Raw genomic sequence first — 18,089 nt, 5'->3', positions numbered from 1 at the left:
TGTAACACAGCAGCTCCTCAAATGCTGGCAGCAAAACCAGCTCATGCATCTGAGCCTTGTGTTTCCTTCCCATTTTCCTGGTTAAACAAGGGCATGGCATGTTCCTCCTGTGCCTGCAGGAAGCAGAGCTGCTGCATGCTCCACAGCTGGGCACTGGACACCCAGCCTGCCTCAGACACCCATGGGTGAAGTGTGAAGAGACCTGGGCCCTCCTTCCACAGGTGTGCTGAGAGATCTCACACCTGTGCCCGTGGCTTGTCCCTGGGGAAATCCAGCCTGGAGTCAGGAGGAGCTGGAAGCAGAGACTGCAAAGCACAACAGGCAGGAGCTGATCAGGGTTAAAGCCAGCACTCCCAGTGCTCAAAGGCGGCATGGCATAGGTGAGGCCACAGAACCTGCCCCACCTGTGTGCCATGGCTGGGCAGCCCAGGCCCAGCTCCAGAGGCTGCTCAGCTCCCTCAGCAGAGCAGGACTCACCTCCAGCACAGCCCAGTGCCTCCAGGTGACAGTGAGCAACCCCAAGAGACACCTCTCCCTACAGACAGAAAGCAGGAAGGAAATGGTTCTTCCCAGAATAGCTCAATTCAAGAAGAATCACTGAAATCTGATGAGGATAACTGAGTTAACCCAAGCTGAGGTCAAACAAGCTATCACACTGCTGAGATGTGGGAACATCAGTGTGGAGCTCCAGCAGGGCAGCCCCAGGGGCACCCTGGTGCCACAGGGAGGGCACCACAGCCACCACCCAGGTGCCCTTTACCTGGGGACTTGGTCTGAGCCACCTCAGGCATGGGACACAGATCAGCTGCCGCTTAACATCACCATCTTCCCAGCTGTTCCCACCCCACCCATGCTTCCTTCTCCCCTCCTCACAGGATTTACAGATCCTGAACCAGCTCCAGGTCAGTGAAATGACTGCAGGCACACGGTCACCAGCACCTGAAAAGTGGCAATTCACCAATTCACCACCAGTGCTTCCTTCTCCCCTCCTCACAGCATTTACAGCCAGATCCTGAACTAGTTCCAGGCTAGTGAACTGTGGCCTGGAAATGAAACCATCCTCGATACGGGATCTTGTGAAACAGAAAAGAAAGACTCTGGAAAGGAGATACGATCAAATGAAATGCAATTAAAAAAAAATAAAACAAAACAAAACAAAACAAAACAAAACAAAAAAAAAAAACCACCAAACAAAAAAACCCCAAACAAACAAAAAAAAAAAACCCACAAAAAAACAAACTGCCAAAACAACCCAACCAAACAAACCAAAAAACCCCAGGAAATCCAGAGATTCAGTGACTACAGGAAAGTGGTCTGGGAGGAAATCAGGTGCAGTGCAAAGGGCCAAAAGAGGCCAAAATTAACTTCACAGATGTTGCAAAAGCAGGGGAAAAAAATCAAGGAGGAAGACACAACTTGAAGGGGAAGATATGAGGGACATGGCTAGTGAACTGCGGCTGCAGGCACATGGTCTCCAACACCTGAAAGGTGGCAATTCACCACCAGTGCTTTCTTCTCCCCTCCTCACAGGATTTACAGCCAGACCCTGAACTAGTTCCAGGCCAGTGAACTTCTCTGGCTGCAGGCACACGGTCACCAACACATGAAAGGTGGCAAATCAGTCCCAAAGAGACGCTGCTGGCATGCCAGCCATGCCCAGCTCTGCAGCCAGAGCCATGGCAGAGGGCATGGAGGAGAGGACAGAAAGGACACTCCTTGTGTGCCCGCAGCAGGAGGGGCACAGAGGGGTTGGTGAGGTGGGGCAGGGGCACTGGGGGCACCCACAGGAGGGGCCCCACACTGGAGGGACACTGGGGGCAGCCACAGGAGTGCCCCACATGCTCCTGCCCACACTGGAGGCAGCAGAGGAGCAGGAGGAGCTCCTGCCCATATTGAAGGCAGCAGGAGGAGCAGGGGGAGCTCCTGCCCATATTGAAGGCAGCAGAGGAGCAGGAAGAGCTCCTGCCCACGCTGGAGGCAGCAGGAGGAGCAGGGCAGCCCCAGCAGGCTGCTCCCTGCCAGCCCCACACGGCCCCCCCCTGCAGCCCGGCGGATTTCCGACTATTTAACCCCGAATCGGGCCCTGAGGAATGCACGGCCAATATCTAAAAGCACTCAAGGGCTGGGAATGCATTCCAGCAAAGACAAAGCGGCTGTCTGGGAGCCAAGGCTCGGCAGCTGCTGCTGCAGCAGGAGGAGCTGAGGAATGCTGTCCCCTTCACAGGGGCCGGGGCAGCAGCTGCTGGGCACACAGCACGCAGGCAGGAGCAGGGAGCAGCCCCTGATCCAGGTGAAACAACAAACCAACCCAGAAGGGCAGTCCCGAGCCAGGATTGAACCCAGACACCACAACCAGCATCCCACTGCTGCCGAGGCTGGGGAGTGATTGATGTTCCCCACACGAGGCAGCAGCAGCAGCAGCAAACTCTGGCGGTGTGAAGAGGGATCCTGAACACAGACACAGCACTCACAGCCTCCACCTTGGTGTGTGAATGAATATATTTAATACAACCACACACAACCCCAGCACTCGCAGTCCCCACCTTGGTCTGTGAATGAATATATTTAATACAACCACACACAACCCCAGCACTCGCAGTCCCCACCTTGGTCTGTGAATGAATATATTTAATACAACCACACACAACCCCAGCACTCGCAGCCTCCACCTTGGTCTGTGAATGAATATATTTAATACAATCCCACACAACCCCAGCACTCACAGCCTCCACCTTGGTGTGTGAATTAATATATTTAATAAAACCTCATACAACCCCAGCACTCACAGCCTCCACCTTCATCTGTGAATGAATATATTTAATACAACCCCACACAACCCCAGCACTCACAGCCCCCACCTTGGTCTGTGCACTGGGATGGGGCAAGAAAGAAAGGACCAGAACTGCCTATGGCAGGCACAGGGCACATTCCATTGAAATACGTGGAATAATATGCTGTAAATATATGAATAATATACCGTAAATATATGAATATATTTCGTATATAAATATACTGGAATATATGAAATATATTCATATATATATATATACACATATACATAGTGTAAATATACATATATATATGTATATTTACACTATGTATACATATATATATGTATAGTATATTCCAGTATATATATATATATATATATATATATGTATGTATATTCCAGTATATATATATACATATACTGGAATATACAAAATACATTCATATATTTACAGTATATTATTAATATATATATATATACAGTATATTATTCCATATATTTCAATGGAATATGTGCAGGCCATATTCCATATAACCCCACACAACCCCAGCACCCATAGCCTCCACCTTGCTCTGTGCACTGGGATGGGGCAAGAAAGGAAGGACCAGAACTGCCTGTGGCAGGCTCAGGGCATTCAGGGGCATTTCCATTGAAATATATGGAATAATATACTGTAGATACATGAATAATATACCGTAAATATATGAATATATTTACTATATATTTACTATATATATATACACACATATATATACATGGTACTATATGGTGTATGGTATATATGGTGTATGTATATATGCTGTATATATATATATGGTGTATCTATATATACACACATATATATATATTTACGGTATATACATATGAATGTATTTCATATATTCCAGTATATAAATATACTGGAATATACAAAATATATTCATATATTAACATTATATTATTCATATATATACAGTATATTATTCCATATATTTCAATGGAATATGTGCAGGCCATAGTCCATACAACCCCAGCACTCACAGCCTCCACCTTGCTCTGTGAATGAATATATTTTAAATATTCCAGTATATAAATATAAACATAAATATAAACATAAATATACTGGAATATGCGAAATAATCACGGCACTGAGTGCTGTGGTTTAGTTGACAAAACAGTGTTCAGTCAAAGGTAGGACTCGATCTTGAAGGTCTTTTCCAGCCTCAATGATTCTGCGACTAATTTTTTCCATAACAGAACCACTACACATTGTGCCTACTTTAAGGACCAAAGTCACTTAAAAATTTTCTCTTGCTTTTGGAAAAAAAACCTCCAAATCTCATTTTAATCTGGTGGTATTCCTGTATCAAGCATTAAAATAGTGTAGCCATAAGTGCCTTCTGTTAGAGTAGTAGGCCAATCTCCTATAATTCTCCTAGAGAATTATAAAAAAGTATTTCTACATGTCCAGTGATGTTATATACAGTGCTGTCTCCTCCAGCTGCTGCAGAGCAGGTGCCTCCTGCCTGGTTAAATTAGATATATGGAAGAAATTCTTACCTGTGCATGTAGTGAGGCACTGGAGCAAAATCATTACTCTGGAGAGAGCTGTGGAGATTGTTTCAGGGAGAGCATCCTGGGTGTGGGTGAAGCAGCCAAACCCAGCACACCCCAGGTACCACCCAAGCACATCTGCTCCTTTTTGATTTGTCTGAGCATTTAGGTTTTCCCAGCCAGGCCCATCCCTGGCAGACCAGCACCTCAGGAATCAGCTCCTCCTCGGTTTTTCATTCAGGATGTGATGTTTCTAAAATTTTGATGAATACCTCTGATCACCAAGCTGTTGTGTCAGTGAGATATGGGGTACTTTCTGACAATTTTTTTCATGGTAAATGACAGTAGGTATTAGTTTTGTTTCTTATTGAAAAGCAGCATAATACAGACTCTTAATTTTTCATGAAACAGATGCCTTGTCCCCACTGAGTCCTGGTGTTAAGGAGGAGTGCTTCTTTCATGAGCTCCATTATCATCCAAATGCCTCTTTTTGGGTCTCACTAATTTCTGATATACCCTAATGGTTTCATGTTTTGAAGAACTCCAGTGGATATGCACAAAATCAATAAACTTCCTTCGTGTTACCAAAATTCATATGATTTTGACATGTTCTAGAAGCTGTTGGGGTATTCCCTTTGTAATCCACTTCAATGTACAGAAACTTTCACAGGAAACACTGCACTGTAAGGGATGCCCATTGTCTTCAGCTTCAGCTAGAGAGCTGAGAACACACAGGAAGAACCACAAGCTGGTATTTTGCATTCCAATTTCTCCATCTCCATTGACAAAAAACTTATTATCTATAAACCATGTTTCACAGTCCCTCTAGTTCCTGATGTAACACTGGGAACCAGCACCACAATTCAGCCAAGGGACACCATCTACTTCTACACCATCCTCTCAGCAAAGAAGGGTCAATTTGCAGCTACAAAAAGTAATTGATTGATCTGTAATGCCACAGCTATTAGCAGAGGGAAAAATGCCAGAAGTTGTATTATACAATAACCTGTTGCAATTGTTTCCAATCAGATTGTGTTTTCCAGAGGCAGAAATCATAAATGGGTTCATCCAACAGATACATTTCCAGCACAGTGAGGCACCTTAAAACCACCAAAAAACCCAACAAACCAGGCCTAACCCTGAAACTAGGAATCCAAGACAAGGCAATGAGACCAAGCCCAGTAACTGGTGCAAAGTGGGGGACTCAAAGGCAGCCTGTACCCTCGGTGTGCAGGAAAGCACATGTGGGGGACTGGAGAAGTCCTGAGGAAGAGTTAAGTGTACCCAAACACCTCCCCTGAGCAGGAAGAGGACAAGGAAGCAGGTGCTGGAGCAGCTCCCGGGGAACAGCTCAGACACACACCAGTAAATGCCCTGAACCAGGAATGGAACAGGGAGCCAGAGCCCGCAGAGGTGCTGTGATGCCACATCCCCCTGCCCAGCACACAGCTGAGCATCCATCCTTCCGTCCACCACGCTCCCACCTCTGCTTCAGCCAAACTCCTCCAGGGAGAGGCCAAATCAGGGCTCCAAAATGCAGGAAACACAGAACAGGTCAGAGGAGAGCTGAAGGGGTTAACCCAGCCCTGTCCCTACCTGCAGCCATCAATGAACTCATTCTCCCTGGCACATCCTCAGCAGCACCAAAGGGAACCTGAGACACCTGGGAGGGGCAGGCAGGGACTCTGCAATGCCACATCCAGGGACAGCCCTTTGAGCAGAGCTGGAGCTGGGGACCTGACACAGCCAACCACCGCCAGAGGGGCACAGCAAACCCAGCTGGCAGCAGCACACACGGGGCAGGTGTTAAATCACCCAGCAGACACCTACAGAGAGCTTTGTAACAACCCAGGAAAGACTGAGCAGGTGCTTCCACCTCTGCCCTCCCAGCAGGTACCAAACCAGTGCCAAGCAAGGGCTGGTGAGAGGCAGAGCCATTCCAACCATGGCCACCTCAATTTTCACCATTTTTTACTCCTCTAAACCTCTCTACTGCCTCTGCACCTCCTATTTCACACACCTGAACCCCCTCCAAGGGGAGAGACAGTCTGGCAGAACACCCACACCTGTCCCACAGAGCTGAACACACCTCAGAGAACTGAATGTTAGCAGTCACTTCCCTTTCACAGCCCTCAAGCATAAAATCCACCTGTGTGTCTCTTTCCTGTTCCCTGTTTGTATATGCAAGAACTGCATGTCCAAGAGTTTTATCAGCTCTTTTCTCCATGACTGAGCCTGTGTTTGGTGCTGCCACCCCAGCACAGATCCTACACCTCTGCTGTCACCAGAGGAGGGTGCAGGGGAGATAGCCTGCACTTATTCTACTTTCTGGGCGGCAGCAATGCAGAACACATGGTTTTTGGAGAGACAAGCACACATCCAGCTGTCCCAGTATCCCACAGGGCTGCTGAGCTCCTGCAGAGCACCCAGAGCTGTGCTGGCTCCACACACCAGTCTCACAGACAGCAAGTGAAACCAGTTTGTTGGCTGGTTTTGTTAAGCAAATGCAGCTGCAGCTCTGACACAGCCTGGGATGGAAAGAGGCACATCCAGAGCAAGAGGAGGTGCCCACCCCACATCAAGCCTTGGCAGGCTCCATGGCTGGCTCCACAGAGCACTCCTGGCTCCTTTCTCAGGGAAGAGCTATTAATACAGAGAGATTAGAAAGAGAAGCTTTACTCTTCCATGGAAGTAAATAAACCCCAAGATCCTCCTCACAGCCTTCACATGCCAGGAAATTAAAAGCTGCTCTTAATTAGCTTTGCGAGGCCCCTTTTTGCATTGGGAAAGAGTGGCAGGCATGGCCTTGAGCTTCTCCTGGGTGCAGTGGGATCCTGATTCCTGGTAAAATCCTGGCTCCCAATGGGATCCTGGTTGCTGGGTGCAGTGGGATCCTGATTCCCGGGGGGATCCCAGCTCCCAGGTGCAGTGGGATCCTAATTCCTGGTGGGATCCTGACTCCTGGGTGTACTGGGATCCTGGGTCCCAGTGGGATCCTGGTTCCTGGTGGGATCCCAGCTCCTAATGGCATGCTGGGATGGCTCCTGGTGGGATGCAGTGGGATCCTGGCTCCCAGGTGCAGTGGGATCCTAATTCCTGGTGGGATCCTGACTTCTGGGTGTACTGGGATCCTGGCTGCCAGTGGGATCCTGGTTCCTGGGTGCAGTGGGATCCTGGTTCCCAGTGGGATCCTGGCTCCTGGTGGGATGCAATGGGATCCTGGCCCTGGGCTGGATCCTGGCTCCCAGGTGCAGTGGGATCCTGATTCCTGGTGTGATCCTGGCCCCTGGGTGCAGTGGGATCCTGGCTGCCAGTGGGATCCTGATTCCTGGTGGGATCCTGGCCCCCAGATGGGATCCTGATTCCCAGTGGGATCCTGGCCCCCGGCAGGATCCTGGCTCCCGAGTGCAGTGGGATCCCGGCTGCCAGTGGGATTCCGGCTCCCAATGGAATCCCAGCTCCTAATGGGATCCTGGCTCGTGGCTGTGGTGGGATTCTGGTTCCTGGTGGGATCCCAGCTCCCAATGGGATCCTGGCTCTGGACATGGCACAGGGATGCTCTCACCCCAGGCCACAGAAGCCAAACAGGAGGAACTGCAGAAACCTGGCTGGTTTCACAGGGCCTTGCCATGATGGAGGAACTGCAGAAACCCGGCTGGTTTCACAGGGCCTTGCCATGATGGAGGAACTGCAGAAACCCGGCTGGTTTCACAGGGCCTTGCCATGATGGAGGAACTGCAGAAACCTGGCTGGTTTCACAGGGCCTTGCCATGATGGAGGAACTGCAGAAACCTGGCTGGTTTCACAGGGCCTTGCCATGATGGAGGAACTGCAGAAACCTGGCTGGTTTCACAGGGCCTTGCCATGATGGAGGAACTGCAGAAACCTGGCTGGTTTCACAGGGCCTTGCCATGATGGAGGAACTGCAGAAACCTGGCTGGTTTCACAGGGCCTTGCCATGATGGTGGAGCTGCTGAAACCCGGCTGGTTTCACAGGGCCTTGCCATGATGGAGGAACTGCAGAAACCCAGCTGGTTTCACAGGGCCTTGCCATGATGGTGGAGCTGCTGAAACCCGGCTGGTTTCACAGGGCCTTGCCATGATGGAGGAACTGCAGAAACCCAGCTGGTTTCACAGGGCCTTGCCATGATGGTGGAGCTGCTGAAACCCGGCTGGTTTCACAGGGCCTTGCCATGATGGAGGAACTGCAGAAACCTGGCTGGTTTCAAAGGACCTTGCCATGATGCAAACAGCAACAAGCCCAAACAGGGCAGGACCTGTCCTGGACAGAAATGGGCTCCTCTCCCCAGTGTCTCCCACAGTTTTCAATGCAAGTGGGTATCAGCTCACTGGCAGTGAGAAGAGTTGTTTTCTGCACTGGGCTCAGTTGAGCATGGGAGCTGCTGTGAGGAACTGCAGCCCCTACATGAGAAGTGCCTGGGGCTTCCCTCTTCAGCACCAGCACTGCTAAAGCCCTGGGACCACAGCCGGCCCTGGGGCTCCCCTCTGCACAGCCACAGCCTCAGACACCTCCAGCCCAGCACTCCCCCAGGAGGTGCCCAGCAGCCTGACCCTGGGCACGCTCATGCTGACACACCAGAGCTCCGAGGTCTCCTCCCTCTGCTCAGACTTGTTCAGGATCTCAGTTCCTACTCAGCTCCACCCTCTTGTCCTCCTACACCAGGTCCAACCAGCTCTGCTCCACCCAGCCTCCCTCCCCACACTCCAAACCGGAGCACTCCTCCAAAAGCACACCAAGAGTCTCTGTATCCTTCTGGGCTGTGACCGGCTCTGTTTGCCACCTCCAGTGCTCCAAATTCCATGGAATGTGCTCATTCCTTCCTGCTGAGTGAGACCTGGGCTTCTCAAGTGCTCAGGAGTGGCCTGGATGACTGAGGAGTTGTTATGCAGCTCCAACACAGTGATTTAACCCTCTGTACCACCAAAACTGCTCTGCACTCCTGCAGAGATCCTGCAGCCCCACTCTCTGCAAGATGGGCACAGCAGAAGTCAGCACAAAGCCAGTCTTTTCCACCTCTGGAATTCAGACACCCTCGTGGAAAGCACAAGCAGCTTATCAAGGGGAATTTATCATTTTCTATTAAATTGTGTGGTATCACCCTGGCAGCAAATCCCTGCAATGGGGCAGCAGATGTTCCCACACAGATTTAATCCATCCCTCCAAACTGCCCAAGCACAGCCACCCTGAGGGGAAATTTAGGCTCAAAACAGGCAAAATTTCCACAAGGGACAGGTGACAAAGAAGCAAGAGCAGCCAGAAGAGGAGCTGGCACTGCAGGATGGAGAGGAACAGAGGCTGAGTCCTGCAGCTGGGAAGGGAGAGGCAAGGAAGGCACAGCAGTGCTGCTCAGAAATCCCAGGAGATGGGCAGAGCATCCCATGGGATCTGGAGCACAGCAGCAGCACAAAGGGCACTGGAAATGCTGCAGAGGAAAACTGCCACAGAGAGAGCAGGAGATGCCATGCTTCTGAAAGAGGTGAAATAAGGACACAGAAAAGCCTGCCTGAAACATCCAGCTGGTGCTGGCTAAGAAACCCTCAGAAGAGGAACCATATAAATTCATATAAACTCAGGGATTATCAAGAGAGCTGACTGACCTTCCCAAAAGCCACCCCTTCAATACCTTCGCCTCAAAAATCCCCTCCACAGGGAATTCTTTCCCTAAAAGCCCTGCCTGAGCCCCTCAAACACAACCTTGCTGCCCAGGGCTGTGCCTGCTCTCTCATTCCCACTTTTCTGACAGCTCTTCCCATCCCTGTGTCCTTCAGACCCTCTCCCAGGGAATGGGCACATGCAGCCCCTCCTGTGGAACAAGCACACAAATTCTCCACCTCATGACAAGCACAAATCCTCCTCACACGGTCTCTTTCCCAAAAAAATCCTTGTTTCCATGAAGGCTCCTCACCTGGAAATCATGTCCCTGCCCCAGCCAAAGGGCTTTCCCACCACCATCCTGCAGGGACAGCGTGTGACTAAACCCAGTTTAGGTTTAGGTTTAGCATCTGCCTTAACCCACCTTCCCTCTTCCTGGTGGAAGGGCAGTTTATTTTCAATTTTCATCACCATATTCACCTCATACCACACAGATTCCTGCCCCTGCCTTAGGTGGCTGTCCCTACCAACAGGAATATCCTCAAAAAACGCCCTTCCTGCAGTGACCTGCGTGCCTGGGACCAAAGGCACCTTGGCACAGCTCAGGGAACCTTCAGGACACACACTGGGTCAAACCTGCTTCCTTGTTCCTGCACATCTCCTCTTCCTCCTCAGGTGCCTCTGGAGCAGCCATGGCACAGCCACAGGGAACCTGGAGGGGCTGGGGAGGGACAGAGGGGGCTCTGCTCTCCCTGCCCAGCGTGTCCCCATCCTCTGGCATGCCCAAACTCCCTGGCTGCGCTCAGGAGCAGCAGCATTTGGGGCTGCTCTCCCTTCAGGGGCACCTGATGCTCACCTGTGAGGGCACTGAGCTCTGGCTGGGGATGGGAGAACACTCAGCATGGCCACAGACAGCCCTGGGCAGCTCCAGACAGGGGCTGGGAAGGAAGAGTGTGAGTACAGCAAGGCCAAACTCCCTCCAAGCCTCTCCCAGGAGGGAGTGCAAACACTCCGTGGTGTCTCTGCAGACCCTCATGTTTGGTTGTTTTCTCCTTCCTGAACTGCTCCAGCTCTCTCCTGAGCTCGTGTTAACCCACAGCACTGCTATGCCATGTTCTGCAGCTCAGTTAAACTACATTTTGCATGAAGAATGATGTCATTAGCTCTGAACTGAGCCCTCTGGTTTCACTGAGTGCTCTCCTGCAAGCAGCAGCAGCAGCGGCTCCCTGTTCCCTCCTCTGGGCCATCCCTCACCCTCCATGTCCCCTGCCATGGTTTGGGGACTGGCTCCACATTTCACCATCTTTCCCAGACAGATGCAGACACCCTGAAAGCCTTCACCTCCCTTGTGCAAAGCTGTTGTCACAGCCCTTGCTGCTCCCCATCCTCTGTCCCTCACCTGAGACCAGGGGACCAGCATCTCACCGCTCTGCTCTATTTTTTGCTCTCCTAATTCCTTGCCAGGAGGCTTCAGAAGGGGCACTGACAGGCCAGAGAGGAGCCTGTGAGCCCAGGACAGGTCGTGGCAGGAGACTGTGAGCCCAGCACAGCCCAGAGAGGAGCCCAGGACAGGCCATGGCAGCAGCTCTGATGCTCCAGGCTGAGCAGATGCCACAGCTCTGTGGCACAGAAGCTCTTTGGGTGGCTCCGGAGGGCACACAGCACCTGCCATCACAGGCAGGATTGCACGCACACAGGCTGGGCCACTATAAAATCTGCATTTACAATCCCAAAGATGCAGTTCCAAGCTCACAAACCCCAGTCTGCCCCAGTTCCAGGGTCCAGTGCAGCATGAGGCAGCTCAGGAGGGTACACAGAGCTGGGAGCACAGGGCCCAGCAGGTTCTGCTCCGTGGGTGTGTCACAATCTCCTCCTCTGCAGACAGACTCACAGACAGGCCCAGCCCAGCCTGCCCACAACACACACATTTTCCAGCAGCCTGGGAAACCTCCCTGCCTAAAGCACAGCAAAATGTGAACTACCTCAGAGATGGGCTCAGAGGCTCTCAGTGGTGCCTGCACACCTGAACAGCCTCACACCTGAACAGCCTCACATTGAATCCACAGGTGTCTCCACAGCCTCACACTGAATCCCATCAGTGTCTCCACACCTGAACAGCCCCACGCTGAATCCCACTGGTGTGTGCACACCTGAACAGCCTCACACTGAGTGCCATCAGTGTCTGCACACCTGAACAGCCTCACACTGAATGGTGTCTCCACACGTGAACAGCCTCACACTGAATCCCACTGGTGTCTGCACACCTGAACAGCCTCACACTGAATCCCACTGGTGTGTGCACACCTGAACAGCCCCACACTGAATGCCACTGGTGTGTGCACACCTGAACAGCCTCACACTGAATCCCACTGGTGTCTGCACACCTGAACAGCCCCACACTGAATGCTACTGGTGTCCCCACACCTGAACAGCCCCACACTGAATGCCATCAGTGTCTCCACACCTAAACAGCCTCACAGATAAATCCCACAGGTAGCCCAGCTCACCAGGAAGAGACGAGCAGGAAGGACAAACAGAACCCAAAAACTCCAGAGCAAGAAGTGCTGCCTCCACACAAGAGAGCCTGCTCAGGTGTGGATGTTTGTGTGTGTTAACAAAACTGAACCAAACCGCTCTGGCCTGAATCAAAACTGAGTTTCTGCTTCGTAAGGGTTTATTTTATCCACATTTGATGGCAAAATCCATAACATGTCAGTACTCAACAAAAACATTGAAAGCTAATGACCCACTTCTCAATTTTTTAATAAACACACAACTCAGTCAGCATTCCCTGAAGAGCATCTCTCCAAACACAGGGCTTCTCTCTCTGGCACAGACAGAACTTCAATAACTTTTAAAAATTACAGTTTCCAAAGGGGATACACAATAAAGCTTCCTCTGGAGTATCCCACAGCCCAGTCACTGTCTCCAGGCCTTTTCCCTCCCCAGAGATAGGCTCAGATTCCCACCTGCAGAATGGGAACACCACGGCTGGGTTCCTGCTGGATGGTGCTCCAAGACCAACCACGAGAGCTGCCCCATCCCAGCACCCTGCCCTGCAAAAGCAAACCCTGGGGAGGCAGGAGATGCTGGGCCAAGCTGGCAGCAGGGCAGATCTCCATCCCGTGCCCTGCAGGGATCAGGGAGACACGGAGCAGCTTATCCTGGTGCTCCTGTGGGCAGAGCTCTGTGCTGGACAGAGCAGAACAGAAGCTGCAAGCACAGGCTGCAGCCCCACATCACGGAATGGGTTGGGATGGAGGGGATCTTACAGAGCACCCAGTTCCACTCCCCTTCCATGGGGGAAGTGCATATGGACAGGTGCTCCTGGCCACGGGCAGGGCCACCTCCCACTGTCCCAGGCCACTCCAAGCCCTGCCCAGCCTGGCCCTGGGCACTGCCAGGGGTCCAGGGGCAGCCACAGCTGCTCTGGGCTCCCTGTGCCAGGGCCTCACACCCTTCAGGAAATAATCTTTTCCCAATAATGCCTCTAACCCTGCCCTGTCAGTGGGAAACCATTCCCCCTTGTCCCAAATGCTCCTCCATCTCTCCTGGAGCCCCTTTGGGCACTGCAAGGGGCTCTGAGCTCCCCGCAGAGCTTCTCTTTTTGAGGCCAAGCACCCCCAGCCTGTCTGCATGGCAGAGATGCTGCAGCTCCAGGAGCATCTCTGCACCCCTACAATCATAACTACAAAGCAGTTCTATCGCTTTCCATTAACCTACCTGATGCTTTTTGCAGCTTACTGCCTAGACCAGAGTTTTTTAATTCATGCTATGCTTGGCTTGGCAGCAGCTGTGACTGTCACAGGGCTGATGACCTGGGTACAGGATCTCCTGGGGCGGACAGGGGAGCCCTTTATCCCCATGACCCAGGTACAGGATCTCCCCCTGGGCAGGGGAGCCCTTTATCCCTGTGACCCGGGTACAGGATCTCCTAGGACAGGCAGGGGACCCCTTTATCCCAATGACCCGGGCACAGGAGTTCCCGGTACAGGCAGGATTCCCCTTCATCCCAATGACCCGGGTACAGGATCTCCTAGGACAAGCAGAATACCCCTTTATCCCGCCGGGCGGCAGCCGCGGTGCCGCTCCCAGCCGAAGGGCTCCTCTCCGGCCCGGGGTGGCCGCACAGAGCCCCGGGCGCCCCGAAGCGCTCGGTGCCGGCCGCGGAGCTCGGGGAAGGCCCGGCTGGGCTCACGCGGGCTCAGCCGGGCCCAGCGGGCGGCGCAGGCCGGGGCGGCGCTCGGAGCGGCGGGGCCGGCGCAGCGGGGCTCACCTTGGGCAGCTCCCGGAGCTGGTTGGCGTCCAGCAGCAGCTCCTCCAGCGAGCGGCTGTAGCGGTAGATCTCCTCGGGCACGGCCTGCAGCGAGCAGTGCCGCCGGTCCAGCGCCTCCACGTGCCGGTTGCAGCGCCAGAGCGGCGGCATGCAGCGCAGCATCGCGCCGGGCCGCGCCGCCACAGCACGGGCCGGGCCGGCCGGGAGCGCCCGGGCCGCGCCGCCGCCACGGGAGCACGGGCCGGACCTGCGGCAGCGCCCGGATGTGCGGGGGCCGCGCCGTGCCGGGCTGCTCCCGCTGCGGCTGCGGCAGCGCCCCCGCCCCGCTCCGCTCGGCTCCGCTCCGCCGCCCCGGCCTGCCGCCGCTCCCGGCCGCTCCCGGGCCGCGCCGCCCTCCGTCCGTCCGCGGGTGCGCCTGGGAAACGGAGTCCGGGAAACGGGAAATTGAGAGGTGGAAAAGGGAATGCTGGGAAATGGAGTCTGGGAAACGGAGTCGGGGAAACGGGAAATTGAGAGGTGGAAAAGGGAATGCTGGGAAATGGAGTCTGGGAAACGGAGTCGGGGAAACGGGAAATTGAGAGGTGGAAAAGGGAATGCTGGGAAATGGAGTCTGGGAAACGGAGTCGGGGAAACGGGAAATTGAGAGGTGGAAAAGGGAATGCTGGGAAATGGAGTCTGGGAAACGGAGTCGGGGAAACGGGAAATGGAGCCCTCGGGAAGGGAATGCTGGGAAATGAAGTCCTGGGAAACGGGAAATGGAGACCTGCGAAAGGGAATGCTGGGAAATGGAGTCCTGGGAAAAGGAAAACGGAGAGTCCCGGGAAAAGGAAAACGAAGAGTCCTGGGAAATAGAATCCTGGAAAATGTAGTCCCGGGAAAAAGGAAACAGAGTGCCGGGAAACGGAGTTGGCTCCGCCCCGCGGCACTGGCGGCACTGGTGCTGGGAGGGACCTGGCTCTGGGCACACCGGCTCTGGCTGTGAAAAATGCATATTTTATGATTGGCTTTTGGCAAATATTCAAATGGATATTATATGTGTTGTGTTAGAAAGCTGTGCCATGTTAATTTTCTTAAGTAGTGTGTTAAATATAGTTCTAGAGTTATAACATAATGTTAAAATAGAAACTATGCTGTATAAGTTACTTTTTTAAAAGAAAGAACTCTCACTGAGCAGCCACAAGACACCTAAATCTTTCAGAGCAAAAGAATTTATTGCTCCATTATCAGAAGAAATGAACATCTTCCCGTCTCACTCAGCCCTGAAGAGCCGTCAGGATTCAGAGGAGGAAGCTGACACTGCCCAGACAGAATCCTGTGTTTGAATGGAATTTAAGCATCATGGATGAGGTGTATGAATATGCAACAGGCTGCTGCTTTTAAGGGTTAATCCTCTGTTAACGTGGGTCCTTTTTCAGGCTTATTTTGCCCAGAAAGAGGTGCCCAGATTGTCTGTAACTCTTTTTTTTTTATTGTCTCATTTTGTCCTAATCCAAATTGTCCAGATTACTATTACTCTAATTGTATTGCTATTTTTATAACCATTTTATTACGCTTAAACTTTTAACATTTTAAAAACAAGTGGCTGGTGTTTTTCACAGAGGAGGAGGCTGTGAGGAAGAGGAAGGAGCCCTGGCGCACCCGGGCAGGTGAGGAGGAAGCCAGTGCCCCTTTCCCCCCTCTGTCCTGCTGCATCTCTCAGACCTCACAGTGGAACCTGTTTGGGTGGGATCCCCCTCCATCCCTCCCCTGTGACCTCAGCTCATCTCCATGGACACGGCTCAAACACAACGAGCCAGCCAAGAGCCGTGGGACCCGGGAAAACCTGGCTGCAGGGAAGGTCAGTGCCCTAAAATACCACATTTTATACCCCGACTTCATCCTTTTCTCATGGGGATGGGGGAATTCTCTGACCCTCACACATCCCCTGCACCAAATCCCCGGAATCCCTCAAATCCCTGCAGCCTGGGCTGGGATTTTAGTGGATTCATTCTGGTTTTCACCCATCTTCTGGAATTTTGCTTGTTTTTTCCTCAAGAATTACCTGAGTTGTATTAGGAAATGAGAATTTATCATTACAAATGTTCACTGAAGCCATCAGACTTGTCAGACTCCAGCTCTAAATCCTGAAAATTCCAGCTTTCTACACTGGGATAAATAGTTCAGAAATTCAGCCAGTCCTGAAATTAATGCTTAAAAAGTGTTTAAAAAACCTGAATCTCATTAAATTAATGCTGACAAATACTTTTTAAAAAGAGAATCTCCTGAAATTGGGATGTGAGATGCTGGTTTTGGACAGGAGATACTGGTTTGGGATGCAGCTGCCTCTTCAAACATTGGAATCAGTGAGGCAGGAACGGGGCAGAATTGCACTTTTCCCTCCAAACTGCAGGAATATCTCAACACTACAGGGCAAAAAAAGATAAATCTTTAAAAATGTGCATTTTTGTTTCTCTCCTGAGGCAAATTTGGATGGGAAATACAAATCCAGGAATGGCACCAAACAGTTTCGGGTCAAAAAATTGAGCTGCTGGAGGACCTAGTTGGAAACTCAGGGGCAGGACTGGGGCAAAAACTCTGAGGCGGTGGTTTTTTTCCTTCTGTTTCAGTTTTTCACAGTTTGATGGGAATGGGGCAGAATTGCACTTTTCCCTCCAAACTGCAGGAATATCCCAACACTACGTGGCAAAAAAAGAGAAATATTTAAAAATGTGCATTTTTGTTTTTCTCCTGAGGCAATGGGAGAAAAACAGGATGGGAAGTGCAAATCCAGGAATGGCACCAAACAGTTTTGGTTCAAACATTTGACCTGCTGGAGGAACCAGATGGAAACTCAGGGGCAGGACTGGGGCAAAAACTCTGAGGTGGTTTTTTTCCCTCTGTTTCAGTTTTTCACCGTTTGATAAAATATGGCATCCAAAACAAAGAAGAGCAAGGATGAAGAGCCACCCCAGGAAAGCAGCGACACGGAGGACCCCATCAAGGAGAGGAAGCTGTACCTGCAGGGGGAATGCAGGATCATCTCACAGCACCTGGACACCTACATGGCACGGGCAGAGCAGGTCCTGCAGGCCTCCAAACAGCTGGAGAAGGAAGCGCAGCGCACCAAGGAGCAGAGCCAGTCCTACCTGAGCTGCGGAGAAAAGCTCAGCCAGGACCCCCCGGGCATGATCATCACCCTGAGCGACCACCACCGCCAAGAGCTGGCCCGAATCCAGGCGCACAAGGAGGAGCTGGTGCCGCGCTACGAGGGCAAGGAGCAGGAGGTGCGGAGCGTCCTGGAGGAAACGGAGGCCGAGGCCTCGCGCATGGACACGGAGCTGCAGCAGCTGGAGCCCTACAAGCAGCAGAAGGTGCAGGCGGAGCAGAGGCTGAAGGCGCTGGAGAGGGAGCTGCGGGTGACCAGGATCCGCTGCGCCGAGGAGACGCACGCCGTGAGGAGCAGGTTCCTGCAGGACAAGGCCGAGTGCGAGCAGCAGTTCCAGCGCAGGATGCAGCAGCTCACCTGGGGCGCGCAGGAGGTGGCCATGAAGGCCCTGATCCAGCACGTGGAGGAGGTGAAGGCCGAGAACAGGCTCCTGCGCCACGAGCTGATGGGGCTCCTGCAGCACTGCCAGCTGCTCAGGGACACCAGGGTCCGGCTGCAGGACCAGAAGGAGGAGCTGCTCCGGGAGAACCTGTGTCTCCAGCTCATGCCAGCACGGCACCGCAGGGACAGCCTGCCCTCCTTGCCAGTCAGGGCCAGCCACTGAGCCCAAACCACCCAAACCACCCCAAACCACCTGGGCCTGGCCTGCAGGAGCCAAGCAGGGAAGCAACCAAACCCTTCTGAGCACTGCGGGCTTGGAGCTCTTGGCACAAGGATCCATCAAATACATTTATGGACCATAAATCCATAC

At 52.4% G+C, this 18,089-nt stretch overlaps 2 protein-coding genes across 33 annotated transcripts in view; one reads left to right on the top strand and one right to left on the bottom strand.

Moving 5' to 3' along the window:
• SCRIB (scribble planar cell polarity protein) overlaps positions 1-14,355 on the bottom strand; it is a 127,074-nt gene extending 112,719 nt beyond the window's left edge. For all 29 annotated transcript variants that reach the window (XM_074559280.1, XM_074559341.1, XM_074559369.1 and 26 more), the window contains exon 1: positions 14,194-14,355. In XM_074559280.1, coding sequence (XP_074415381.1) covers positions 14,194-14,355 — 162 coding nt within the window. The remainder of the gene's footprint in view (positions 1-14,193) is intronic.
• Positions 14,356-14,476: 121 nt separating this feature from the next.
• CCDC166 (coiled-coil domain containing 166) lies at positions 14,477-18,086 on the top strand. Of its 4 annotated transcripts, none has more exons than XM_074559591.1 (4): positions 14,477-14,602; positions 15,792-15,839; positions 15,952-16,030; positions 17,079-18,086. In XM_074559591.1, the coding sequence occupies exon 4, from the start codon at positions 17,100-17,102 to the stop codon at positions 17,940-17,942; it is 843 nt and encodes a 280-aa protein (XP_074415692.1). In that variant the 5' UTR covers positions 14,477-14,602; positions 15,792-15,839; positions 15,952-16,030; positions 17,079-17,099; the 3' UTR covers positions 17,943-18,086. The 4 variants fall into 4 exon arrangements, with proteins under 4 accessions (XP_074415692.1, XP_074415710.1, XP_074415684.1 ...); XM_074559583.1 differs by lacking the exon at positions 14,477-14,602 and adding an exon at positions 14,605-15,540; XM_074559609.1 differs by lacking the exon at positions 15,952-16,030.
• Positions 18,087-18,089: the final 3 nt, after the last annotated feature.

Source organism: Zonotrichia albicollis, chromosome 1, assembly GCF_047830755.1.
Source record: "Zonotrichia albicollis isolate bZonAlb1 chromosome 1, bZonAlb1.hap1, whole genome shotgun sequence".
In the NCBI taxonomy this organism is placed as follows: Eukaryota; Metazoa; Chordata; class Aves; order Passeriformes; family Passerellidae; genus Zonotrichia; species Zonotrichia albicollis.
This window is presented reverse-complemented; position numbering and strand designations above follow the sequence as displayed.

Coding starts and splice junctions, on each gene's coding strand:
- CCDC166 (XM_074559609.1), top strand. CDS start 17,100: ATGGCATCCAAAACAAAGAAGAGCAAGGATGAAGAGCCACCCCAGGAA.